Source organism: Colletotrichum phormii, assembly GCF_030913505.1.
Source record: "Colletotrichum phormii strain CBS 102054 chromosome Unknown BDP81scaffold_28, whole genome shotgun sequence".
Lineage (NCBI taxonomy): Eukaryota > Fungi > Ascomycota > Sordariomycetes > Glomerellales > Glomerellaceae > Colletotrichum > Colletotrichum phormii.
In genome coordinates, this window is record NW_026851470.1 from 139,051 (window position 1) to 164,451 (window position 25,401).

Genomic DNA, 25,401 nt, shown 5'->3' on the forward strand with positions numbered 1-25,401 from the left:
GGTCTTCAAAAATTGGCGGTTGAGGAAGAAGCTCGGTGGGCTAGTCGGTTGGGTGATTTCGATTTAGGGTGATGATGATGATGACACAGGAGCTTGTCCAAGGGGGGCGCTTCCGTTGGTTGTTCGTCGCAAATAATTGGTTTCGAATTGGCCCTTCGTGTAATGTTACCGGGCGCACAAAGACCGCCGGGGAGGTGGCCAAGTGGTCGAATATTAGGTGAATGACGCGGGTTACCACAGCGAGAGTCGGGGAGGAGAGAAGAGATCGTCGAAAGGGCCCTTGGAAAGGAGCAGCTGGTTCCCACCACGCGAGCAATGGGAGGGTTCGATTGGGACGATTAGTGGAGCCGCAGATGTCGTCGAAGCGTGCGAAGAGAGGGAGACGATGGAGAGAGAGAGAGAACGACTGGCGGAGGGTCGGCGGGATGATCGCGGGATTGGGGGGAGGAGGAGGAGGAGGAGGAAGAAAGAGGTGGGAAAAGCGAGGGGAAGTCGGCCTTCAAGCGAGCGTATGTAGGACGAAGTTTAGGTTACGGCACGACACGGACGGATGGTAAAGAGACAGGACTACGGAGTACAGTAGGACTGTAGGAGTAGGTAGGGGACGCATGGGACGAAGGAGGGAAAAGGTGGAGAGGCGTGGAGGAGAAGGAACAACCACTGGAGAGGAAGCTTGTTGAGCCTGGAGGATTGCGTATGTCACTCCTGGAACATCCCAGTCGGTGGGTGCGCCGATATCCGGGTCCATCGCTGGAGGAGTGCGGTTGGCAGCCCAGGAAGAAAAAAATCATTTAGCTGCGGTACCTTACTCCGTATGGAGCAGGAAAAAAAAACCATGGGATAAAAAAAAAAAAAAAAACACATCAAAATGCATACGTAAAAAAACACGGCCAAGGGGATTGGTTCGCCTGAGGTCCTTGCAACTCTTGCGCTAATGGGGACCCACTTGATCCGACCCACCATCACCAGGTTGAGGGATCCGGTACGTATCCTTTTTTGTACCTGCTGCTCATGTCATTCACTCTTCCTCTTTCCATTGTGGCCGTTTGCTTCCTGTCTGCTCACCTCACGTTGGATGGGATTTCAAGAGTTATTAGGTAAATCTGCTGTTGATAGCCAGGTCCTCGTGCTCAAGAATATCTCTTAGTAAATGGCGATTCTCCATGTTCAATGCATGTCTTTACATGTCAGCATCTGCAGGAACATGCAACGCCCAAGGAACCCAGTTGGAGGCTTTAGGTACTTCTTGCTCCGGTACGTATACACACCGGTACCCTCAGTCTCGTGAACGGGAATCGCAAACAGGACGGAGCATCAGACGACCTCATTGGGCAGAAGACCCTAAAACTGCCATCCAAAATTATTTTCTCTGCTGTCAGAGCTTGGGACACCCACCACCACAGTGACCACACAGCAAACTGGCACCCGCAAGATAGGCCCCTCCCCAAGGAAGCGCGGGAACGCTTTGCCCTGCTGCCTTTGCATGTCGTAGCGCATCGGCAGGGCCGCCGCTCGCTGTGGCTGTGGCTATTTTTGACGCCTTGAATGCGTTCTGTGCCCCACCTTCTTCCTCCTTCACCCACTCACCCACATCACACGCCCTGCATCTTTTTTGTGCAGTTGGCAGACGATCCAAGGAATGCTAGACTCTTTGGGGGTAAAAAGGGAATGGATTGGTGGTCGATGAATACGAGGCCCATTCAGAAAAAAAGATCCTTCCATACGGATACCATGCTCGGATTATGCAGGGCATACCGCGCATCCGGCCGATTAGGGACTCTGTTCCTTTCGGCGTCCTTTCCACGGCCGAAATGTTGCGGCAGTACCTACTGGAAGATCTGCATTCGAAAAAGATCGATTCAATATCAGTAGTGAGGAAAAAGGTCTTTGCTCGCGTGTTGCGTCCGAGGTATGCAGCGAATGTTCTCTGGTCTCGCGCTAGAGGCGAAAAATGTCATCATTCCATATGGAAAGGTTGGATGCCGCAGTTGCGCCCAAGCCCAAAAGAGTTCTAGACGTTTACCAATCCGTTCCGTTTTCTCTTCCGTTTTTTAGTATCACGAATTTTTCAATCTTTTTTCCCCTCAAGGTCAATGGTTAGGGAGCCCTCGTCTCTACAACGGCACGGATACATATCCCGTGCTCAGGCGTACGGAATACACCTTGCGCCCCCGTGTCAGGTTAAGTAAAAGGGGGGGAGCATTTGCGTCCCCGCAAGACCCAATGCCGAAAGGGAAGTCGTTTCCAACCTTTACAAGTTTACAGTGGTCTCCATGGAGCACGTACTTCGTACACTACGGACTCACGGAGTAAGGGGGGATGGGGTTCACATGACAGGCAAGACCCCAGCAGCAACTCGTCGACAGGGCTGTGCATTGAGGGGAGGTCCTTTTCGGGGCCTTGGGAAGTTGGTGAGGTTTGGCCATTTGTGGAGAGACGGGACAGAAGATGGGGGGGGTTCTGATAAAGAAGATGATTGATTTTCTCTCATCTTCCAAGTCAGTGATGGGGGTGATTCAACGCCAGCTGAACAACGAGAAGTAAACTCAATGCTAGATTGAGTGGGTGAGTGGGATTTGCCGTCTCAGTCACCAAAGACGAACATTGAGAATAGCCTCCAAAGTAGCGATGAACTCCCTCTATCGGAACATTATCTTTACATGCTGCTCAGCCACCCTGCTCCTCGGGGGGTGATGCATGACATGAGAAATAAGCATTCCTTATTCTTCTGCTTCAACCCTTCTAATCCACACACACTTTTGATAACCATTAATACATCTGTATGTTTGTGTTCCTGCATCTGATCACTGCTTATCTCGTACCAGCACAAGTTGGCAAACTGATTTTCTCTCTCTCATCGACAAACCAACATTGATCGAAGCTGAGTCGAAGTGAGGCGTCCAGTCCGTTCCCCCTCCCTCCCCATCGCCAAGACCACCGCTGCATCCCCTCCCGCAAGTCCCGCCGACCTTTCCAGAACAACGCAAGGAAGCTAAGCTAATGAAAGCTACCTTGACTACGGATACCTTGCACGCCTTACTACGCTTGTGTGTTGAGGTTAGTGTACCTATCCGTACCTATCAATACTCCGTACACGAAAACGGAAGACCCCCAGCCGGCCCGTTTTTTGCACCAAAAAGACTCTCCCCCCTACGTCACAGCCCTCATCGCCCCAATCGACGGCGGCCTCTGCCCATCTCCAAACTCTTGTGCTTTCCCACCGCATACCGCCGCCGTTTAAACTATGAAACATGTTGAGAGACGAAAAAGACTCATGGGAAAGCCGAGGAACCTACCGTCCGCCTCACACACAAAACTGCAAAGCGCAAAACGCAACGCCACCCACCCACTCTACGATCCCCCACGATGCCAAAGCTGTTTGGCTGGTGTTTCCTCGAAACCCGCTTAGCGTCCATGCTCCTCCATTTGTTTACTCGTTTTCCCTATTTGGAACACCGCAAGTAAACACACACGCACACACCTAGTCTGAGGCTGGTCTTTCGGGAAAGGCACATGCATTCCTCACGGGTTTTGGTCCCCTGTTTTTTGTTAGCTCAGCTAGACATGATGTTCCTTCCCAATGCTCTCTCTTTCTCCTCTAGAAAAGACTAAAAGACGTTTGCCGTCACACACACAAGCACACACGCGTCCCCTGTCCTCGGCTTGTAAGAGACACGCCAAGTACGCCAGTTCCCATTCCTATTCACCATCTCCCGAAGCTTTCTCAAACTTCTCCATTCCAGGAACTGCCTGTTCCTGAATCATGAATGCTCAAAGGGCTGAAGACGAGGAAAGAAGTGAATACTTACCTAGGCCATGGCAAAACGACAAAAAAGAGCGCATGTGCTTCCCCTTCTGTCCCACGTCCCCTAATTGCGTATTCACTACGTACTCAGTCTACAACGAATTGATCGACAAACCCTTGTGCCCTTGGTGACGCGGTTCAGTGGAGAACCCACTGATTCTGTCACGGTCTGGACCGAATGAGCCTCTCTCATCCGAGTCAACCCCCCGCCTATCCTGTAGACGTCATCCCGCCCCTTCGCTCAAATGCTCAGTCAAGGGCGATCAGTTCCTAGGACAGATTCACCAGCGGTTTATTTATATATAACGTGGTTCATCAGTCAGCCGGCCGGACCAGTCAGCCGGACGTTTTTTTCTAAACACACTTATGTCCAAACCACTGAAACCTTTGACGCGTAAAATCTCAACAACCATAATGCCAATCTACACCCAAGAAGACAAAGTCATTCTTGCGATTGAAGCGATCCGATCGACACGCGCTGTAGGTAGTAACTTGAGCATTTCGCGTGCCGCAAAGATCACGGTATCCCGAAGAGCACCTTAGCCGATAGAATAAACAACCGACCGCGACGCAAACAAACTCAACCCCAACGACATAAACTCGATCCGATCGAAGAGAAAATACTTCTCTAATACGTTATTGAACAGGATTCTAGAGGATTTCCTTTGTGCCTTGGCGGTGTGGAAAATATGGCTAATCTCCTGCTGCGAGCGCGTAATGCCGAGCCTGTTGGTAAGCGATGGGCCAGGCGGTTTGTGGACTCATAGCCTGCTCTGAAAACAAAGTTTAATCGTCTATACGATTATTAAAGGGCTCTTCAAGAAGACCCAGAGGTTATTTCAAAGTGGTTTGTGTTGTTACGCAACATGATGACCAAGTATGGAATCCAAGAGGAGGACCTATATAATTTCGACGAGACTAGCTTCATGATGGGCATGATTACCGCGTTAATGGTGGTAATACGCGCCGATCGACGCGGTAAAGCAAAGTCTGTCTAGCCGGGTAACCGTGAATGGGCTATAGTCATTGAATGTATCAATTCGGGCGGGTGGTACATCCCTCCGTTCGTGATCATCAAGGGCGCATATCACCTTGCCAGTTGGACTACGGAATCAGGCTTTCCGGGCAACTGGGTCATCAAGCCCACTGCTAATGGATGGACGGATAATCAGACGGGTCTTGACTGGATTAAACACTTCGACAAACATACTAAGAACCGAACTAAGGGCGTCTACCGGATGCTCATTATCGACGGCCATGAGAGCCATTTATCGGCCGAATTCGACGATTACTGTGAGTAGAACAATATTGTAACGGTCAGTATGCCTGCACATTCGTCGCATTTATTACAGCCATTGGATATTGCGCTTTATTCGCCTTTGAAACGCGCATACGGTGATAAAATCAACCTATTTATCAGAGCCTCCATAAATCACATTGCCATGTCTGAGTTCTTTATTGCCTTCCACCAGGCCCACAACAAGGTTTTTAATGAGGAAAACATCAGGTCTGCTTTCCAAGGCGCTGGAATTTCACCATGGGACCCAGACTATGTCATCAAAAAGCTTGATGTGCATTTACGGACGCCTACACCTCCTATGGCCAACCCTTCAACACCACCACCTTGGCATTCGCAAACGCCCTCTAACCTACAACAAGCCGTCTCGCAGTCCAACTTTATTAAAAGCCGGATCTCTGCTCATAAAGGAAGCTCACCGACACCAATTATTGCTACAGTTGAGCAATTATCAAAGGGTACGCAGGCAATGGCACACTCAATCACTATTTTAACTAATCGGCTTCGTACCCTTAAGGATACGAATATAGCGTTTGCTAAGCGTCGGAGGGCTAAAAGGTCCCATATACAGCTTAGAGGGGCACTTAATATAAAGGAATCTCAGGGTTTACTAGAAGAGAAACAAAAAGGTAAACGTCCAGCACCTCGAGAGGATAAGGAGGGGGGTCCATCAAAAAGAGCCCAGCCGACTCGGAGACGCTATAGTACGTATGGTAAGACTGGACATAATGCACGAACCTGTTCCAAAGATGTCGAATCATCAGGAGATTCTGATAGCGACAACCAATAATTGATTTACTGCGTTGTGGTTGAGAAATACTAGATGTTGTTGTGGACGTGGGAAAAAAACGTCCGGCTGACTGATGAACCACGTTATATATATATATATATATATTCGTGCTTCCCGAATCTTCAACTATCTAAAGAATTAGCACAGGTTCATAATGTGGTGTTGATCCACAGTAGTGTGAACGGAAAACAATAGTCTAGGATGCGGTCGATCGAGATGCACATATTCCTGGGGATGCGTAGATGCGTGATACTCTGGATCGTCACTCACCTTGTCCTAAGCCTCGGCTTGCTAACCCGAATAAGACGCTCCAAGCGCATCAACCGCCATGCCAGTTCAGATAAGCAACCAAGGCCGGGTCTACAAGTCTTGTTCACGCCAGTCAAGACTCACATACTAAACCCATCTCCATCTAATATATGCACCAATCGACCCCAACGGAAACGCAACTATTATTGAATCTATAGTCAAAATCAGCGGGCAGAATGATTCTTGTACTCTAATTGGTAGGTGATGGCCAGATGGGCTGCGTGGCTGTTCGATGCTGTAGCTAGACTTTCGACCTCTGTATTGTGCTTTCATATGTTGAGACACGTGGAACAACAGTATCATGACTTGCACGAGGCATTCAGAATCAAGACAGCATCCCCGGAGTAAGAGTACGGGACGTAAAGGCTGAAACTCCTTGGTTGATGTAGTAGTTGCCTCACAATTCTCGACTGCCCGTGTTTCCAAGTCGAATCGTTCCTCGGCATTGCTCTCCTTCAACACGTTGCATCAGAGTGACCACGACAAGACTGGTAAGCTGCATGTGCAAACGTCCTAGTATATACAGTATCCTAGTTTCCCACCACTCAGTGTCGATAAGAAGTCGACCTGAACTACAACAAAGAGACTAAAACAGAAACAAAAACCCGCGCCTCCTTTTTGCCTACCCATCATAAATCCGCGGGGTGAAAAGAGAGACGCCCGCCCGGCTGGTCCGAATCCAAGCCGCCTCGACCATCATGGTCTCGTTGTTGCTAGAGTAGTCCATGGGACCCTAAATTGACATTGAAGAAAATCCGAGGCGATACGGGTACGTGCCTCAGAAGCATCAGGCTCACCGCGTGGCCCGCTTAGACGGGGCCTTGAGAGCGAGTCTTACGCTGAGTTTGACCGGGCGAGTGCAGAACCTTCTTGACCTTGGTGGCAACCTTATGACCGAAAGACTCTTTCTCCTTCTTGGGACTCTCCTTGACTTGCTTCGCAGCGCCGTTTGAAGGGGGTCGGCCAGGGCCCCTCTTGGCCTTCTTCTCTGCGGGCTTTTCTTCCGGAGCAGCCTCAACAGCCTCAACGCCATTGGTGCCGTTGGTTCCGTTGGTACCATTGGTTTCGGTTAGCTCATCCGCCTTGCGCTTGTTGCTCGTCTTGGCCTGCGGCGCGGCCTCGCGCTCTCCGGCACCGGTAGGCTCGGCGTCGTTGAGGGCACCGGTCATCTCGACATCCTTGGTCGCAGCACCATTGGCGGCTTCAGGCTTCTCAATGATTGGTTCCTTGACTGCCTCTTCCTCGACCGCTGGCGCCTTGAGTGTCTGTTGCGGAATAGGCTCTTCGACAGATTCCTTGACAGGCTCGGTGACGGGTGCAGAGGTTGCGGCCGGCTTCTCAGCAGGCTGTTCAGCGGGGATGGCCTTGGGCTCCTCGGTTCCCGTCGTCGCAACGGGCCCGTCTTTGTCGGGAATTTCCTCGACGGAGGCCGGCTTGGGCGCATCGGCGGTACCTTCGGCGGGAGCTGGTGCAGCTGGCGCATCGGCCGGTGGGGCCAGCGCAGGAGGGTCCGCCAGCTTGGCGGGCTCGGCAGCCTCAGTAGCTGATGTCTCTGGGACTGGTGCGACCTCGTCCTTCTTCTCCTCGACTGGCTTCGTCTCCGAAGCTACAGTTTCTGTGGGCTTCTCATCCGCGGCGGTGATGGCGGTGGTGGTTGCGACAGTCTCGGGAGCTGTACAAGGGAAAAAATGTCAGCGCGAGAAGGTCCGAGCGGGAGTATATGCGCGGCGATGGGGAGACGTGATGCGCCCGCACACCGAGAGGCGATGGGCCAACACAGGGCGCAAACATCAGCGCCGCTGTACAAAGGCGACGCGACACCGATGGAAGCTTCACGACATCTCTTACTCACCTTTGTCGATGCCAGCTGCGGCTGGGACAGCTCCAGGAACGGGATTCGGGTCCATTGCGATGACGTAACGGCTGTCCGGTGGGCGCACAGTGCGCGATTGGAGATGTGGCAGTCGGTGATGGGAAATGGGCTCAATGGCCGAGTTCGAGGAAGGATGAGAGTAGTAGAGGATGGAAAGGGCTGTGATGAGGCCGATTGGAGATGAGAAAGCTGAAGAATAGAGGATGAAGTTTATGGTTGGAGGAAAGACGAAAGGAAGAGGGAAGAAGAGGTGAGGTTGGCGTCGGAGCATGGGACTCGGCAGAGCTCCTCCTCACCTCACCGGCTGGGCCTTGCTGCAACCACACAGCAAGTCATCGCACAGAGACATGGGTTTGGGAGGTAGGAGGCACTGGGAGGGGGGGGAAACCTATCGCTCCTGGTTCCACGAGGGACGGGACGAATCAGCAGCGGAAAGGGCGGGCTCGGAACACGCCATTGCTATTGCCTCAGCCATTGCCTCACAGCTTCCGTGCTGCGAGGAGCGAGGAGGTGTGTGTGTGTGTGCGCGCGCTGTGCTGTGCTGACCCGTAGCTCTACCTTTGCAAAGCAAGGAGCGGACCTCGAGCAGCGAGAGTGAAGCTGTGAGCTTGCAAGGAGATGGCCGGTACGAGCAAGGTTCCCCTCGCGGTACATTGGGTGGAGAGGAACCTTGGACCGTCATGTCAATCTGACGTGACTGGAAGCTCCACGGATGCCGATGGGCCAAACCTGGCGATCTTGGGATGTTACAGGGCTGGCGAGAGGGAACTAAGACCCGGTTAAGATCCGGTTAATCCGAGAAAGGCCTAGTGAGCTGATCGAGCTGGCAAACTGGCACGACTGGGTCTTTTAGGTCGAGTCTGCTGAGGCGAGCAGACGCCGATGAGAGCAGCGCAAGACGCACGACTGGAGTTTAACGGTCTTCCATGTGCTGCCATTGATACCGTTCAACGGCATCTGATGAGTGGTTTATCGAATGCGAGAGACCGCATACATATGTGACAGAGGCACAGAGCTTTTCGGCGCTGAGAAGACGGTGTTGCAGGTCCGTCTCAACGTCTTGTAACGCCGAGACTGGAAGATGGTCGGTCAAATCAAGCTGACCGTGTATTTCCAAAAGCCATACACTGTACAAAGGAAGCGAAGCTCTCTCTTCAGTCCCCGATGGGATGCGATCGATTCCTGGCTGGCGGGCGACGCTTGCCAGGGCAGAACTGCAGCGTCGCGGTGATGCAGCAAGGCGGATGCGGGGAAGGGCCAATGATTGGCCTCGAGGGCAGAGCATCATCTCCACCCTGAGCCAACCGACATTACGTCAGCCAATCAGCGCTCATCGAGGAAAGAACCACGTCTGAGCTTTCCGGGCAAGCTGCACGCCATCTGTGATCACTTGTTTACCCCGGAAAGCTCATGAGAGGTGCAGGGCTGGCTGAGTATGTTGCGTATCCGTAGATGTGTTTTGCAAAATGAAGTTGCTATTGTCATATGCCATATCTTCAATTGTGCTTGTGGTCCCTACCTGGGGTGCAACAGGTTGGTAAGACTTGCCTCTGTTCTATAGAAAAGCCTCCGCTTTCCTCATACAATACTTGCAAAGACGGGGCTTATTAGCAACTTTGGGAGCTTTTGGATGGATGGTATTGAAGAGTTCCTCGTAATGACAGCAAATATCATTCGTTCCTTGGGTGTAGGAACCAACGTTTTACGGACTGAATCGTAAACAGTCAATTTAAAGAGTGATCTTTTCCATCATGGTTCGCTTTCATAGGAGTGGCTGCCTCATAAGTCACCTAGTTTACCTTAGGAAAGGTAGGTATCTCATGGATGGGTCCTTCCGTAAGGTGCTTGTCAAGATTTTGAAGTTTTGGTCCAACCTATTCAGGCAAGAAGCTTGGGCAAGGTAGGTATTTAGGTACCTTATGTTGTGCCCGACAAGCTGTCCAGACTTGAGCAAAGCAATATCGCCTAGAAAATTCACGATTCTTGTGCTTTAACTTCGTCATGATTGACTTGCATGGTCCGCTCGTGAAAACAATTGCAAGTTTTATTGGCAACTAAGGTAAGAAACATAGAAGCTACCTTGAGGTGCAGTGGTGCCAGGTGGTGATATCTGGTGCTCCAGTGTTCCCGCCCTGTGGTTCCCCCCTAGATTTCAGGGGCTAGGCCAAGCTTAGTCATCGACCACTCAATGTGCCAAATGGCATTCCACCGCCAAAGGACACACAGCATTCATCGCCGTGAAGCTTCAACACGCGCAGCCAACTTCACCACGCTCCTTTCCGCCAAGCCAAACTCGACTTTTTGTGTCTCTATTCTCTTCGATTTCCCCCTTTCTTTGATACCGATAGTTTTCTCCGATCGCAACAATGGCAGCCAACAAGTACTCGGTCATCCTGCCGACCTACAATGAGCGTCGCAACCTGCCCATTGTCGCCTGGTTGCTGAACCGCACCTTCACCCAGCAGTAAGTCGCAATCCCTTCTCCCATACCACGACTCTCTTCCCTTCACATCCCTCTGCCCCTCGTCATACCATCTACTAACGATCCTACCCTTTCCAACAGCAAGCTCGACTGGGAACTCATCATCGTCGACGACGGTTCCCCCGATGGCACCCAAGAAGTCGCCAACCAGCTCGTCAAGGCCTACGCCCCGCACATCGTCCTCAAAACCCGCACCGGCAAGCTGGGCCTCGGCACCGCCTACGTTCACGGCCTGCAGTTCGTCAACGGCAACTTCGTCATCATCATGGACGCCGACTTCTCCCACCACCCCAAGTTCATCCCCCAGATGGTCGCCCGCCAAAAGGAGGGCAACTACGACATCGTCACGGGCACCCGCTACGCCGGCAACGGCGGCGTCTACGGCTGGGACCTGAAGCGCAAGTTCGTCTCCCGCGGCGCCAACCTCTTCGCCGACACCGTCCTGCGCCCCGGCGTCAGCGATCTGACGGGCAGCTTCCGCCTCTACAAGAAGAGCGTCCTCGACAAGGTCATTTCGAGCACCGAGAGCAAGGGTTACACGTTCCAGATGGAGATGATGGTTCGCGCCAAGGCTATGGGGTGCTCTGTCGCTGAGGTGCCCATCACCTTTGTCGACCGCGTCTACGGCGACAGCAAGCTTGGTGGTGACGAGATTGTTGAGTACGCCAAGGGTGTGTTGTCGTTGTGGGCCAAGGTCTAAGGGAGCCAGCCTCCTTTGGAAGAACGAACATGAAAAAGGGAATGGAAGAGAAAATAGAGGTGATACGATACCGAGAGTTTTTGTTTGCTGCTGGACACATTTGGCATGAATTGGGCGTTGGGGGACGACGGGAATCCAAAGTACCGATACCTAATTATGAACAAATCGCATGAAATCTACAGTTTTGTTCAGTCATGTGAGGGGGCCTCCATCCGCCCTGAGATAACTGACTACATCCACTCCAGACGCAACTCTTCACATGTTTCGACCACCAGTCACCATGATCGTCTGACCGCTCACATAGCTGAACAGCGGACTGACAACAGCAAGTACCGCGGAAGCTGCCTCAGTCGGCGAGCCAGGCCTCCGCAAGGGAATATCAGCATGTGCATCCGCCTCGGGCCCCTTCTGCGCCCCCGGGATCCCCAGCGCAATCCTCTCGCCGTCCGGCCCGGTAATAAACGCACCCTTCTCCTTGGCATCCGTCAACCGCGTCTTGATGAACCCAAAGGCCACAGTATTCGCCCTCACGCCAAACGCAGGCCCCCACTCCTTGGCAATCGTCTTGGTCAAGCCCGTAACACCGGCCTTGGCCATGGCGTAATTCGCCTGGCCTGCGTTGCCGTGAACGCCCGAGGTAGAGCTGATGTTGACGATGCAGCGGTTCTCGCCGTCCTTGACGCGGAAGTAGGGCGCCGCGGCGCGGACGAGACGGAAGGGCGCGGTGGAGTGCAGTGCGATGATGGTGTCCCACTGCTTGTCCGTCATCTTGTGGATGACGCCGTCCCAGGTGTAGCCGGCGTTGTTGACAATGTGGTGGATCTTGCCGCCGCCGAACTCTGCTGCTTTGGCGACGAGGGTGGTGATGTAGTCTGCTGAGAGCATGTCGCCGGGGACGCTGATGGCTTGGCCGCCTGCGGCGGTGATGCTGTCTGCGACTTGTTGTGCCTTTTCTGTTGGTAATTGTCAGTTGTTAAGAACGTCGGGGGAGGTTTTTGGAACGTCATACTGCCGTCAATGTCGGAAACGACAACCTTTGCGCCCTCATTGGCAAAGAGCCGCGCTGCTTCGGCGCCGATACCCTGTCCGCTGCCGGTGATGATGGCGACTTGGCCGGCGAGCATACCCTTGGGGTAGTTGAGGTGAGATGCGATTTGCGCTACACGATCCGACATGTTGGCGATGATTTGAGTGAATTTGGACTTCTTCAATTGATTCAAGTGGTTTGGAAACTAGTCAACTTGAGGGGTGATAAGCTGCTACTGAGTATATAATTCAGAGTCGAGAGTGAGATCTGAGGGACAGCTCTACAAGGATCGAAGTGTCATTGGAGCTCCAAGTTGAAGACCCCTGGGCTGCCGAGGTTCCACGCGGGTCGCATTCCCGGTCCTAGACGAGGTGACGAGGTACCGGTAGTGGGGTAGAGCCGTCGGGCCCGGGCGACGAAATCGCTGTACGCATTGTATGATCTAGCTCCAACGAGTCAATTTTCGAGGTCATTGAGTAGCAATGAGGTTGATTTCTCATGGCTGCATTTCCAAGTAATTCGTTGGAGGATATTACGAGGTACAACATGGCCATCGGAAAGAGCACCTCAACTTCTCACATTAATTCGTGGAATTGACGTTTTGGTGGCACCCAAGCTCAGGCCTTGGCGCCCCGATTTAGGGGAATAGATAAGATAAGGGGGAAGGTGGGATGTCTCCGTCTCTGTTTTGACGACATGCTTCCTGCACCAGGCCGTGTCAACACCCCGTGGTGCCAAGCTTCGAAACCCACCAGTCTACAGCCATGTCAACCAGCGGAGATCGAGGAGTAGGAGGAGGGGATTGGAGAGGAGGCGGCAACAGAGGGTTTCGCGGCGGAAGAGGAGGAGGAAGAGGAGGAGGCATAGTAAGAGGGGCCAGCGGCGGTGGTGGAGGTGGCCCCGGCAGAGGAGGCCGTTCACATTCAGGACCCTGGGGGAGACTCAAGCCCGTCGACTTGGATCCTCTCGACAACTACGGCCTTCCTTCAAAGGGTGACACAAGGTAGAGCCTGCAACTCTCAGTTCCGTTCCTCAGTATCCTATCCTAACCAATGCGCCTACCCAGACTCCTAACCTTCAAGACGCAAGAACAATACTACACAAAGATTGTCGAACGCTACATGACGTTCTGCTCCGACGCCGGCGAGCGCGACGAACTCCTCCGCCGCTTCGCCTCCCTCGACATCGTAGATTACCCTTCCGTCTCCCCCACCGCCTCCCCCAGACTCCTCGACGACCCCTCCAGCACAAAGGCCCTCTCGGACGTAATGATGGCCCTCCGCAAGCTCCGCGAGGGCATCGTGGCCTCGAAGCGCGTAGACGATTTCGCCATCCAGGCATACCTCTTCAACATCCGCCTCTCGGTCCTCGTCAAGCATCCGGAGTCCTACCACCCGGCCATCCTCCACGTCCTGCGCACGATCCACCCGGTGCGCAACCTCACCAGCGTAGAGCTGCAGGAGGTGTTGTCATATCTCGTCCTCGACGCGGCGTGTCGAAGGGCAGACCTGGCGGAGGCGTATGCGATCCGGCACCGGTATAAGCTGCGCGAGGCCAAAGTGGATGCCGTGCTGGCAGCGCTGGCGCACGATAATTACGTTGCGTTTCGGAGGGTGCAGGGGAGCGTGGACGGGCACCGGGCCAAGTTGCTCGAGTTTGCTGAGGCGGATGTGCGGACGCATGTACTCAAGTGCTTTGGGAGGACGTATTTGGGCGTTGATAGGGAGTGGTTGGAGAAGTGTTCCGGTCAGGGCTGGAAGTCGTTGACGAGGGATCACGGTGTTGGATGGGAGCTTGATGGGGCAAAGGTTGTTATTCGAAAGGTCAGAGCGAAGTGAGGGGGGGAGCACTTGCTTCGATGGTAGACATGGTGCATTTGATACCCCTGAATTATGAAAGCGTTTTGAAGCTTGACGCGCTTTGTGGCTTCCGGCTGCTTCGTATGATAGTTTGGTCCTTAATCGAGGCTATCTCAATCATCTCGAGTCCTTTTTCTCGTACGATTATCTACAGTGTCTTCATTGCAGCATAATATTCGAACATGTAAATCCAGATCAGCAAGGTAATAGTACCTAGCCATATGTGACTCTCAAGAACAGCCAAGTATGTATTGTGGAATTTGATCTATTAGAAAATACTGTGCAGGCGCGGCCTATGGGGGATCACAAATAGAGTATATCGGCATGCTGCTCCTATTCCAAGCGCAGGACTCGCCGTCACTCCAAATTCACTGCACTAGTTTATGCAAAGACAATAAGATCACTGCTTTGTTTCCTCTCATCTCCATCCGTGATGTTCGAGCTTTCCGATAAGGGTGTAGTGTCCCATATCTCCCAACTGGACGACATCGATGACCCATCGACCAGTGACGTATCCGACGTTTCCTCCAGCGTTGAAGTATGGCGTCCATCGAGGTAATCAAAGGCCAAGAACCAAATAAAAAACATCATTCCACCAACAAATAATGATATTGGAAGCGCATGCTTATTTTCGAGGCATTCTAGAATGTTGTATATGTTGTACATCTGGAACGGAGTCACTAACGGACCAATTGAGAAGATTAGCATCATTCTGGACCATCTATATTAGGTATGGACCTACTTAAAAGCCTGGGAAATGCGATCTACGACATAATCAAGGCAAGTGTAGACCCGGTGGTTCTTGTCGCCATCGCTAGGTGGTCCTTTTTCGACGTCGGGCTCTGTCTTGGAAATATCCATGATACCGATGAAATACTCTTGATATGAGGGGTGATTTCTGAAGAAGTTTATCGAAAATTTGGGTCAAGAGTGACTTGGATTTATTGGAAGTTGGCCACGGAGAAATTCTCGACAAAAAACCCACCTAGTGGAAACGGCACCTGATATAACTATTTAAGCTCGAAGAAAGCCCTTTCTATCCACCAAGGGACTTACAGTCTGTTGTATCAGCGTGACTACCGCCACAAGACTGTGCTCCCATCAACCTTAAACCTGGAATTCGACAACAAGGTATCCAGGTTCCCTTAACTACAACTCTACTGCCTCGATTTAGGTGGCCAGTAAGAGAGATAACTCCAGGACATCGTCGAGGAACAACATTCCTGGAGGGCATACATGTAATTTGTAGTACATCTGTTGGTATCCCTATCACAGGGTATTGGTTCGAACCGTAGGGTCCCTGGGGTGACGAAGTATCAATATCTCTGTATTGGTTGATTCCCGTAAGGAGTAGAAGGGAGATTCCAACCGGAGGTTGGGTGGACCGTCGAGGTGTAATTGTACCCTCTCGAGGTGGCCCCTGCTCTACCCTTACTCACGGTCGAATTGGGCTTCCAATCCGACAACATCATCAAAGCGCCGTTTGAGTTGAAGAGACCGTTCTTTATTGTACTTTAGGTAGGCGCAAAACACGACCGGTCTGCCTACTGCAAAGTGGCCATGAATGCCTTTTCCATTTTAGCCCTCCTTCATGTTAATCCCATTTCCGCAGCCTATCTAGCCCTTTAGACTCTAATCGAGAACTGCTCGTAGATATTCCCGCCTAGCCCACTTCATCCTCCCAGAAACCTTTCGGAGGCCACACAACTCCTCAACATCTTGGTGCGTCCTGGACGCAACGTACTCCGACTGTCTTCGGCTAATCTTAGCAACGAACTCGGGATGGGACTCTAACGCGTGATGATGGCTAACAAGAACATCACAATGGACTCGCCTGAAGAATCGTGCGACCATTTCATCTCCGAACTTGGCCTGGGCTGGATGGTCGGGGTCGAGCGTGTCAAAGGCATTCGCATAGGCCTCGAAGAAGCGGTCGACTTCTGTGCCTTCCGTCGCGGGTGTGAGCATGGAGCAGTGTCTGAAAGAGATGACCTGTTGGATAAAGCGGCCTGCGATCTGTAGGAGCTCCTTGTTTTGGATATAGTCGAGGAGCTGGTAGAGGTTGATGAGGCGCGGCCAGTCGGCGACGTTGGGGAAATCGGTAGTCGAGATGATGCCGACACTTCCGAGCTTGGGCGACTTCTTGGATTTATTGAATTGGCGATGTGCGAAACTCAGGTACAAAGTCATCAAGTCGGCGTCAACTTCGAGGAGTTGGATGGTGGAATTCCTCGATTCCTGGAAATCGTGTTTCAGGCAGGCTTTGAAGTAGTCGGAGTGCCTAGTGATAAGGGATTTCTGGACCACCAAGGGCTTGTGATCGGCACACTCGATCACAATGCGAACTTGGTCGCCAGTATCCTTGCTACTACTTATTGTTAGGAGAATTCTTTTGGGGTCGATCGGTGCACAATACTCAATAGGAAAGAGAACCTCTCCGTCTCGGTCCATCTTGGCTTCCAGTGTATTATGCATTGTAAAATACTGAGTCGAGAAGGGCGGGGGTAAACGACGATGGGGATAACTTTGCCTGTTGTTTATTGAGGTGTTTGCCTTTAGAAAAGAAAGTAGGAGAAGACGAGGATGATTCATGAATTGGAGAGGTAGAAGACGGAAGGTGTAAGAGAGGAAGGGGGCAACGGAGAAAGGGCCCGCCTGTCAAGCCTTTACCTTCCCATCTCCGGTCCAGCCAGCCATACTGGGTAAATTTCATCTGGCAGTTTTAGAGAGATGGAAAGATGGTGTAGAAGCTGGATGCCTTAGCCGAGCTGCAGCGACTGATACTGAATTCTTGATATCCTCGTCTTTCCTTCAGAGAGACGTCCTGTTCAGGTACTAACATAATTTTCACGACAAGTGCCCAAGAGAAACCCAGCCCATCAAGGTTTCAGCGAGCACCGGAAAAGTTACATGGGGCTCGATCTATTAAAACATTCTTATCATTTTCACATTTCCTCAGATTGGTGTTCCCTTAATGGTTCAGAGCTACGGCCAGCTACAGTAACCATAAGTTCTGTTTAGTACATCTCGTTGGTTCAAGCTGCACCCTTCGCCTCCATCGCCTAAGCTCTCTCCCGTGCCCTCGTTCGCCCCTCGTTCCTCCAAGAATGACCTCAAACTTATGGAACAACGGTTCCCGAAATCGTTTCCCGACCTGCTTGGCTTCTACCCCAGAAGCTTTGCCAAGTCACTCTTCGTCATAATGTTTCTTATCAGCCCAAGATAGCCCATACATTATCGCCTACATCCCACCTCTCGACTAATAGAAATCTTAGTTCAAAGTTATGACGACGACGGTCTTTGAACCAGGTCAGTTTGTCCTAGAAATCGCAAAGTGTGCCGAGGCCCTAAAAGCTATTATCTCTGGCCTCTTCAACAGCGAATGTGTGAAATGTGAATCAATAGCATGCATAGGCACACTCGATGGGGATGATTTCCGTATTCCGCTGCGGCAAGGTACTGAAGTGAAAGTCAGGCCGAAGGAAGAGGACATCGAGTCATCGGCCCTGTAAATATATTCTGGTGTGATGAAGGGTGAGACTCCAAAGTAGAATCTTGCTTTGCAAGTTGATAGGACATCGGAACGAACTTGTTCGCAAATGCCCTCGACAATGTGGTCGCAAAAGCTTTCTCGAAGCCTTGGGTCCCGGGTTCAATGTTAAGAGACTAGGATGCCTTTCAATTCAACCTCGTTCGCCTTATCAAGTTTGTCCTGAAAGATGTCTTCCGCGATGATTGCGGCGATGTCCTCCTTATGTTAGATAGCCTGAAGGAGGAGCGGGATCTTCTGTTTCTTGGCAGGCTTCTTCGCATCTGCGTCAGCATCGTCATGCTTGCGTGCTGCGATGGCCTTGAAGAAGCCGCCGATTACTGCGTCTTCAGTCTCTGAGGTGAGATAACATGTGCTAGTGAAGCAACCTCAGAAGAAGACGTGCAGTGGATGATGGCATCCACAAGGATTATAAATCCCGGATTTCGGAACACATCGATGGATTATTAGAGCCTGTTGAGATGAAATAGGGCGATCCAGCCATCGAGATGATGCCCAAATGGCACACGGAGCAGACGAGGCAACCATATAACTGCCTGACTCTCATGATGGAGAATCTGGTATAGGGGGTGACGGGATAAGTAAGACCACTGAGCTTCCCGGATCTTCGGGACCGTACCCAAGACTACTTTTGAAAAAGTCGGACTGCCGAATAAGAACGGGTTTATGAACAACCCACGGGCCACAAAGTGCTGATGGGAAGCGTACATCGTGACAGTGCAAGATCTGTTGCTATTGTTGTCACCACTATCTTTGTTCAACGCCATCCTTAGAAAGATATGGTATTCAGAGCACATTACCTCACCTTCTGAGAGTTGGCTGCAGGTGCTCATCTTCGCTTCCAACTTATGATATGCTGTTAAGTCGACACCCCTGAAGAAGGGCCCGAGGCAGGTTGAACTGAGAGTGACGACGAAGTATATTTGAAGAGATCTGCTCATATCTCGGCGGTTCAAATATTTGTCCTAGCCAAGATGTAGGAGCTGTGCCGGAATGGAGACTGGCGTCCTTGCAACGAAAGCTGAAACTCATTTCCCCCCAACACTAACACAACCATGTACAAGGTGAAGTAAGAAATGTCTGCAAAGTGCCGTACTGTAGGCCGATGTTCACCCTCTCCCTCTGCTGAGAGTCAAGCTGGCCAATATAGGCAAGCGGAAAGTTACCTTAGGAAGCTTGAAAAGACGGCTGAGATGATGTTCCGTGATGGCGTTGCTCTTCGGGTGACTAAATCTAATTGAGACACAGAAGACTGAGGTACTTCCACCCCATTTTCATAAGGTGATTCCATATTCATGGTAATATAATTGAGTGCAGCAAATGAAAGTGCGTCTCTGGACGGCCGACTAAGGCGGTATCTGTCAACTTCATATCTCAGACCCCTGCGAGCACAGGCTAGTATTTATACCCAAAGTTGGCATCCCTCAGACTTTTACTCCAGTAATAGAGTCTGATGGATACTGCATATCTTGGTCATGATTGTCTTGTTTGTGTTTAAGTAGAGCGGAGTCTGCTGGAAACAGGCCTTAAAGAAGGGAGGCAATACGTGTGAGCCTTGCTTTCAGAGAGGTACCTAGTCCATTCAACGTAAGTACTATTCAAACTTTGGCAGTGAAAGTGTTGCGTTTAGACATCAGGTTCAGCAAACATTAGCAACTCAATTGACAATAGCAGTGCATTCAACTGTCGCAATTGAAATTCAAAAACTGCCTCTTGGATGGAAACTTTGTAAAAAGAATGGATAGCTAAGTGGAAGTTTTGCTGATAGCAAACAAGACAATCCGAAAGCGAGCATCGTACAAGGTAAGGCAGTAAGGTAGAACAAAGAGTCTTGGACACGTTTATTCTTAGCAAGTAAAAGTGGGACCCATTTGTGACTCTGGCAGCCACCACTTCCGGTACTGCACGGAGTCCCTACACAGCCCGAGCCAATCAACAGCCCAGCTTACTAACCGGGCATTTCTCGAACATTCCCCTCCGACCTCACCGGATACCAGACGCTGGGCCACGACCTTGCCTGTCCTATTCATCCTAGTGTCGCCCTCCGCCGCGAGGAACCACCATCATTATCAGCATTACTAAGTGCTACACCCGTTCGGAGACTATTGCGCAATTCGTCGTTCGATATACCAAAAGAAAACATGAGCGCGTTGACATCCGCTACGGCGTTCTCGCCATCACTGGAGGCCGTCAGGTTGGCCGCCAGCATGTACAATGCGGCCCGCGAAGGCAACAAGGCTGTCATTGAGGAGGGCATCCTCGACGGTCTGCCGCCGAACCTGACGAATGAGAAGGGAGACACATTGGTGCGTAGCAATGCTCACCTCAGTGGCTGTCCCGAGGCGCGGGCAGCCCGTCTTCAGCGTTCAGGCTGGAGACTTGAAGGCTGCTAGTTCTCATGTCACCTCGTGGCTAACATCTCATGTAGCTAATGTTGGCCGCGTACTACGGTCATGCGGACGTGGTGAAGCTCCTGATCCAGCATGGAGCTGACCCCAACAGACTGAATGATAAGCGTCAAAGTCCCATCGCGGGCGCTGTCTTTAAGGGCCTGGACGCAGTAATTGAGGTAAGTTGTGGAGGCACTGCGCCTTCCTTGTGTAGGGAAGCGAGGACTGCTTTTTCATGTTGCTAACGTGGGGGTTGCAAGGTCCTTCTGGAGGGTGGTGCTGACCCAGAATACGGCAAGCCATCAGCAATCCAGTGCCTCACCATGTTCAATCAGGAGGGTAAGTGGAAGGACAAGTTCGAGAACGCACCCGGAAGAGGAAAGGCAAAGGCAGTGCCTCAGGACCAGGCCGAGGAGAGGGCGCCCGAAAAGTTCAAAGCATAAGTGGGCATGACGATGTTTCCAACGTTAACGAAGATCACAAATTGTTTGTTTGTTTGTTGTTTGTTTTATATTTAACGCCATGGCGGCAAGGGCGCAGCCGCCCTTGCGGCAGACCTCCCGGAGGGTATGTGGCGTTGAGGGTCGCAGGCTCTAGCTATATACTATATAGTACACGCCGTATCCTGACGTCCTCCAAGTCTTGCTCGTGAGCTACTATGTGTTCTATCCATCCCTAGTTCCCACTGGTGCCCTAGTTCCGTTATAACCATCTGGTTTCTTAATAGAGGTAGTTTGTCGTTTGGAGGATAGGTTATGACCTATCTCCTAGTACCGCGGGCAGATCTTCTGGAAGAAGTCTGTTACGCAGAGGAAGGCCTGGAAGCCTTCAGAGTCAGTGATTAGCCCCTTGAAGTAGCGATCGAGGGACCCTATAGGTCCTAAGATCACAAATCATGAGAGACAATTTTACAGTTCATTCAGTTATCCAGAGCTGCTCAAAGGCTATACTTATGTGATGGTCCTGAACAGGTCTTGTATCCCACCCCCACAATACTGATCAGTTCACTATTTGAAATCCGACGACACCAAAGACTCGAAAACCATTCCGCTCGGGATCTCTTTCCACTGCTTACTCTCATCCAGAAAGGCTTGACTCGCTTCCCACTCCATCCGGATAACCTGCACATGAGCATCGCTCCTCGGCGTAATCTTCGCAGGGAACGGTCTCGGCTGGACCAAAAACCCGTCAGTGAGGTCATCCGCGTCCGGGGTAATCTCAACACCTTCAGCATCAACTGCCTTCTCAAGGTCGAAAGCCCACAGCAACCTCGAAATACTCAGGAACAGTGATCGATCAGCGATATGCGTTCCCTGGCAAAGCCGCCGGCCAGCGCCAAAGACGTAGTGATCGCGCTTCGACGGGTCACCATTCATCGCCGACTCGAATGAGTTCTGCTCGTCGTCTTTGTAGCGAGAGGGATCAAAAGCGCGGACATTCTCGAACCGGTTCTCGTCCATGTTGATCGCCCAGACATTCAGCATGACGCCCGCGCCCTTGGGGATCTTGTAGCCCATGTACTCATCGTCCTGTATGACGGCGTGCGGTAGGCCGAGGATCGCGGTCGGCATCCAGCGCAGGGACTCTTTGATACACGCCCGTATGTAGGGCATGGAGTCCCAGTCGTCCATGGTCGGAAGTCTATCGGTACCGCAGACGCGATCCAGTTCTTCCTGGGCCTGCTTCTGTACGGAGGGGTGCAGGACCATGGCCTGGACGAAGCCGGTCAGCGTGGAGGCGGTGGTGTCTGATCCAGCTTCGAGAGCGGACCCGGAGATGTAGCCGGCAAGGGCGTCTGAGAAACCGAGAGTCTTTTGGCTCTCGACGATGCCCATGCAGAAACAGGGCTTAGCTTTGGTCAGTATGCATGGTGGGATCTCGGATACAGGGCAGTATTTACCTTTGCCGTGCCTGTGACAACACGCTCCTTCGCATCCATCCAGTGTCCGACATAAAGAGCTCTCTCTTCCTTATGCAGCGCCTCGGCGTATCTTTTCCCAGGCGACATGAAGCCGAGGTTCCTCAGGGGCGGGTACACGTCTAAGAGAGCAGCCGCAGAGGAACCCACGACCTCGCTCCACCTCTCGACGCAGTGGTACAGCCTCTTCAGCTTCTCGTCGTGTATGTTCGTCGTACGGAAACCAAACACCATTTGCGTCGTCAGTGAGGTCGTGAATCGGCGGATATGATCGACAAAGGAGTCCGGCTCTTCGAGGAAGCCGGACAGCATCTGTTTGCTCTCGAGGTCTTGGTATGGGACGTAGCCCTTGGCGGCGTTGATGTGTAGGACTTGGTGGAATATCTTTCGGATCATGCGCCATGTTTCGCCGTATTGCTTTTGTTTCGTTAGCCCAAGGATCAATGGCCTTCATTCTTTCATCGGACGTGCCGGGCAACTAACCATCATGACGACGCGGAGGTTGCCGCTGACTACATTTCCGAGGTAGAGATCTGTGCGAGAGGAGTAGATGTTGCTGCGTTTGTCCAAGAGGTCCTTGACTGCCCGGTCGGACGAGAGCACGATCATGACTTTGGTGCCGAGAATGAGCGAGTAGACTGGGCTATTCGAGACGCCAATGTCAGTGTATAGATACTTATAACCACTTAGCTGGGTGTGTGCCTCGCTGAACATACCCATACTCTTTAGCCCATTCCTTGAACTGATGATGCGATTGCTTCGGTGGAATTTGGTGCAAGTTGCCAATGAGTGGTAATGTAGGAGGCCCTGGGGGATAGTTCTTGGGCCGTCGACCGACATTCCGCAGCTTGAAGACGGCAAATGCTACAATCGCCAGTGGGATCAGAAACATGAATGCCATGATTTCAATTCGAAGATATCCGTGAGCGATGAAAAGAGGCAGGGGCGAGGGAGAATGAGAGAGAAATTCCGAGAGGACAAAAGTGAGGTTCGCGCATAATTTCGAGCCATCATCTGCTCTGCTGACTTCCATGCGGGGAGTCGGCGGCAGCTCACATATCATTATCTCGGCATGTTATGCCAAGTGTGCACCCCTCACCACAACTTCATCCACGCGTGCCGAACGGAGCACCTCGAGCGGCCAATGTTGAGCTCTATGTAGGTAAGCAGGCCTAGAGAGGCATGAAGAAGTTCCACCTTCTTTTGTTGGTAGCATGTTGTGTCAGATTGCGACCTGGCTCCTCATTGAGAATACGAAAGAGTAAGCTGCAGGACAGTCTGTTGGCTTCACATGCAAGCAGCCAATGATCCGCGTGTGGCATTCCAGCTATGGAAATGCAATGTAACTAGCTGATGCACCTCTGTCAAAGCTCCTTCCGATGCCTGCTTCAACGCCAATCGTCGGCAAGAAGAGAGAATGACGGCAGGTACGCAGGACAAGCGCTGATATTCTCGGCATTCAGTGAGTTGACATGCGAGGCATTGTGTGAGTTACACTCGAGTTGTAATAATGCTGCAAATGTTGCCCCCGGGACTCTTGGATGACCAGGTTGCAATCGAATCATCTTCCTGCTACCGCTCTCAATACGCTTTGCTCGTTTAAATAGGTCGCAGCCCTGGCAATCTGGAACGTATGTAGACCAGGTATCCTCTTCGATGAGAAACCAAAGTCATGTGTGTGCGTAGACTTACTACACCGTGACGCTGTAGAGGGAGGAAAGCCAAGTAAGAGGGCGGCCGCTGTTAGATGATAGTCCTCTGTGCTCTTCAACCCAGCGCGCATTTATCTATGCATTATGAACTCTCAGAAGACCATTGGTCTGCTTGGAAATCCCGCTCAAGTGCCTTACCGGCATTATGTTTACTACTTTATGGCAATGGGGGAGCTGGAAATTTGAGAGCTAAGTAATTGCGTACTCCAAGGCAGTAAACACGGCAGAAGTGAGTGGCCAACAATCATGTGCATACCTGATTGTCACCGTCTTTTTGTACAGTTTTTGATTGTCTCGGGAGAGTAATGAGCGTAACGTATACATAAATGTGTTGATCTGTTGGGCTGACCTCAAAACACAAATTGATAGCCCAGGCACAAAGAGTCTGGACCTTTTCCTGCTTCCAACTATCGCGTTCGTCCAATGATTGAGTGACGAGCTACAGTCCCGTCTTCAATGATCTTGAAGCACGCTGTAGTCTCCATTAATGACAACCATCTTCTTCCTCGTCGTCATCTTCATCATCTTCATCCTCATCGTCCCCATGTGCGATGAACCAAGCATCTGTGTATAAATCGGGATAGCCATCGAAAGGGTCATAGTCATCTCTCACGTAGTTTGCCAGCTCGCCGCAGTGCGCCTCCGAGTCTCTTGGATCGGTCAAGATCCAGATATCCCTTTTGAGACGCTTCACCTTCGCGCTGAGAGATTTGGTCTGCTTCAGAAGAGTATTCACGCGCTGGGTTGCGGCTCTCAGCACGGCTACCAGGAAAGCGTCGCTTTCAGAAGAAATGCGGGTAAGAGCGTAGGTTTCATCCATGTCGATTCGGGGACAGCAAACTTCTGCAATCTGGACCTGAAGATCGGCCTCATCGGAGATGCTGGGATCCAAGGTGTTGTATGCGTTCTTGTATGTGTTGAACAGCCGTTTCATGCCCTCTGGCGATGACTTGTCCTCCTTGGTGACTGCTCCCTTCCGCAAGTACTCCAGAATACACTGGCTCAGTTCAGCATGCATGGGTTCGTTCAGCAACCGGTCGGAAAGTTGGTTAACTTTGATCACGGGAATAATGTCATCCGCAGCTTCGTTGTACTCTTTGCTGCTGGCTAGGAACTCCTTGATGTCGATTGATTCGCCCGTAGCTGTAATGTCGACGATACGGAGATAAGCCTCGAGAAGCTCTGGTTCGATATCGTCGAATTCGATGATAGAGGTTCTGCCCTCGACGAAAGTGGAGTTGTTGAGGCATGCTCAGGAGTAGTCAGAGTCTTTGGTCAGCTTGAACTTGCTGAAGTTGAAGACCTCTTCGTCGCATTTGAGTGTGACGAGCTCCTCAGAATCACTAGGAAAACAACGGGTTAGTGAACAAGAATATGAAATCCCCACATCGGGATGCTGCAATATTGAGGGTTGAGCTCACGGAGTCAACGGCTGCAAGGCGAAGTAGTCATCGTCCACATCAGCAGGCAACGGGATGCCTACAGCGATGCGAAGATCATCGGGGTCGGCCATCCTTCTCGAGGTTCGGGAGAATTGACTATTGTCGGAAGAAGATGAGAAGAGAGAATTGATGGTGAGAGGCTGGGAGTTCGAACCTTTTGTGAAAAACCAAGGAAGTGTGAAATTTGGAGAATCAGAGTCAATTAATTACCTGGGGTGGGAAGGAGAGAGCGAGTAGTCTTTTGGGA

At 51.6% G+C, this 25,401-nt stretch overlaps 8 protein-coding genes across 8 annotated transcripts; 3 read left to right on the plus strand and 5 right to left on the minus strand.

Annotated features, from left to right (window-relative positions):
- Positions 1-7,010: 7,010 nt before the first annotated feature.
- BDP81DRAFT_454345 (uncharacterized protein) lies at positions 7,011-8,108 on the minus strand (the record flags this gene model as incomplete). Its single annotated transcript, XM_060592930.1, has 2 exons — positions 7,011-7,873; positions 8,054-8,108. 2 exons carry the CDS (start codon positions 8,106-8,108, stop codon positions 7,011-7,013), a joined length of 918 nt encoding a protein of 305 aa, XP_060439540.1.
- A 2,332-nt stretch (positions 8,109-10,440) lies between these two features.
- Positions 10,441-11,256, plus strand: BDP81DRAFT_331679 (dolichol-phosphate mannosyltransferase; the record flags this gene model as incomplete). Its single annotated transcript, XM_060585528.1, has 2 exons — positions 10,441-10,538; positions 10,638-11,256. The coding sequence occupies 2 exons, from the start codon at positions 10,441-10,443 to the stop codon at positions 11,254-11,256; spliced, it is 717 nt and encodes a 238-aa protein (XP_060439541.1).
- A 127-nt stretch (positions 11,257-11,383) lies between these two features.
- On the minus strand, positions 11,384-12,538 carry BDP81DRAFT_119043 (short-chain dehydrogenase). The gene is made up of 2 exons (XM_060581579.1): positions 12,266-12,538; positions 11,384-12,209 (listed from the first exon to the last, which is right to left on the minus strand). Exons 1-2 carry the CDS (start codon positions 12,429-12,431, stop codon positions 11,512-11,514), a joined length of 864 nt encoding a protein of 287 aa, XP_060439542.1. The 5' UTR covers positions 12,432-12,538; the 3' UTR covers positions 11,384-11,511.
- A 509-nt stretch (positions 12,539-13,047) lies between these two features.
- BDP81DRAFT_331850 (uncharacterized protein) lies at positions 13,048-14,121 on the plus strand (the record flags this gene model as incomplete). Its single annotated transcript, XM_060585539.1, has 2 exons — positions 13,048-13,286; positions 13,350-14,121. 2 exons carry the CDS (start codon positions 13,048-13,050, stop codon positions 14,119-14,121), a joined length of 1,011 nt encoding a protein of 336 aa, XP_060439543.1.
- Positions 14,122-15,774: 1,653 nt separating this feature from the next.
- Positions 15,775-16,593, minus strand: BDP81DRAFT_454349 (uncharacterized protein; the record flags this gene model as incomplete). Its single annotated transcript, XM_060592931.1, has 1 exon — positions 15,775-16,593. One exon carries the CDS (start codon positions 16,591-16,593, stop codon positions 15,775-15,777), a length of 819 nt encoding a protein of 272 aa, XP_060439544.1.
- Positions 16,594-19,833: 3,240 nt separating this feature from the next.
- On the plus strand, positions 19,834-20,525 carry BDP81DRAFT_399245 (ankyrin repeat-containing domain protein; the record flags this gene model as incomplete). Its single annotated transcript, XM_060588553.1, has 3 exons — positions 19,834-19,998; positions 20,121-20,261; positions 20,343-20,525. 3 exons carry the CDS (start codon positions 19,834-19,836, stop codon positions 20,523-20,525), a joined length of 489 nt encoding a protein of 162 aa, XP_060439545.1.
- Positions 20,526-21,089: 564 nt separating this feature from the next.
- On the minus strand, positions 21,090-22,901 carry BDP81DRAFT_454351 (cytochrome P450; the record flags this gene model as incomplete). Its single annotated transcript, XM_060592932.1, has 4 exons — positions 21,090-21,929; positions 21,983-22,417; positions 22,484-22,643; positions 22,717-22,901. 4 exons carry the CDS (start codon positions 22,899-22,901, stop codon positions 21,090-21,092), a joined length of 1,620 nt encoding a protein of 539 aa, XP_060439546.1.
- Positions 22,902-23,988: 1,087 nt separating this feature from the next.
- On the minus strand, positions 23,989-25,191 carry BDP81DRAFT_439062 (uncharacterized protein). Its single transcript, XM_060591373.1, has 2 exons — positions 25,134-25,191; positions 23,989-25,055 (listed from the first exon to the last, which is right to left on the minus strand). Exon 2 carries the CDS (start codon positions 24,728-24,730, stop codon positions 24,197-24,199), a length of 534 nt encoding a protein of 177 aa, XP_060439547.1. The 5' UTR covers positions 24,731-25,055; positions 25,134-25,191; the 3' UTR covers positions 23,989-24,196.
- Positions 25,192-25,401: the final 210 nt, after the last annotated feature.

What these genes read in the sequence shown, in the direction of transcription:
- BDP81DRAFT_119043 (XM_060581579.1), bottom strand. Translation starts at nt 12,431, where the DNA reads ATGTCGGATCGTGTAGCGCAAATCGCATCTCACCTCAACTACCCCAAG. An exon ending in CGTTTCCGACATTGACGGCA is followed by an intron (nt 12,210 to 12,265) that starts GTATGACGTTCC and finishes AATTACCAACAG; the next exon opens with AAAAGGCACAACAAGTCGCA.
- BDP81DRAFT_439062 (XM_060591373.1), bottom strand. Translation starts at nt 24,730, where the DNA reads ATGCATGCTGAACTGAGCCAGTGTATTCTGGAGTACTTGCGGAAGGGA.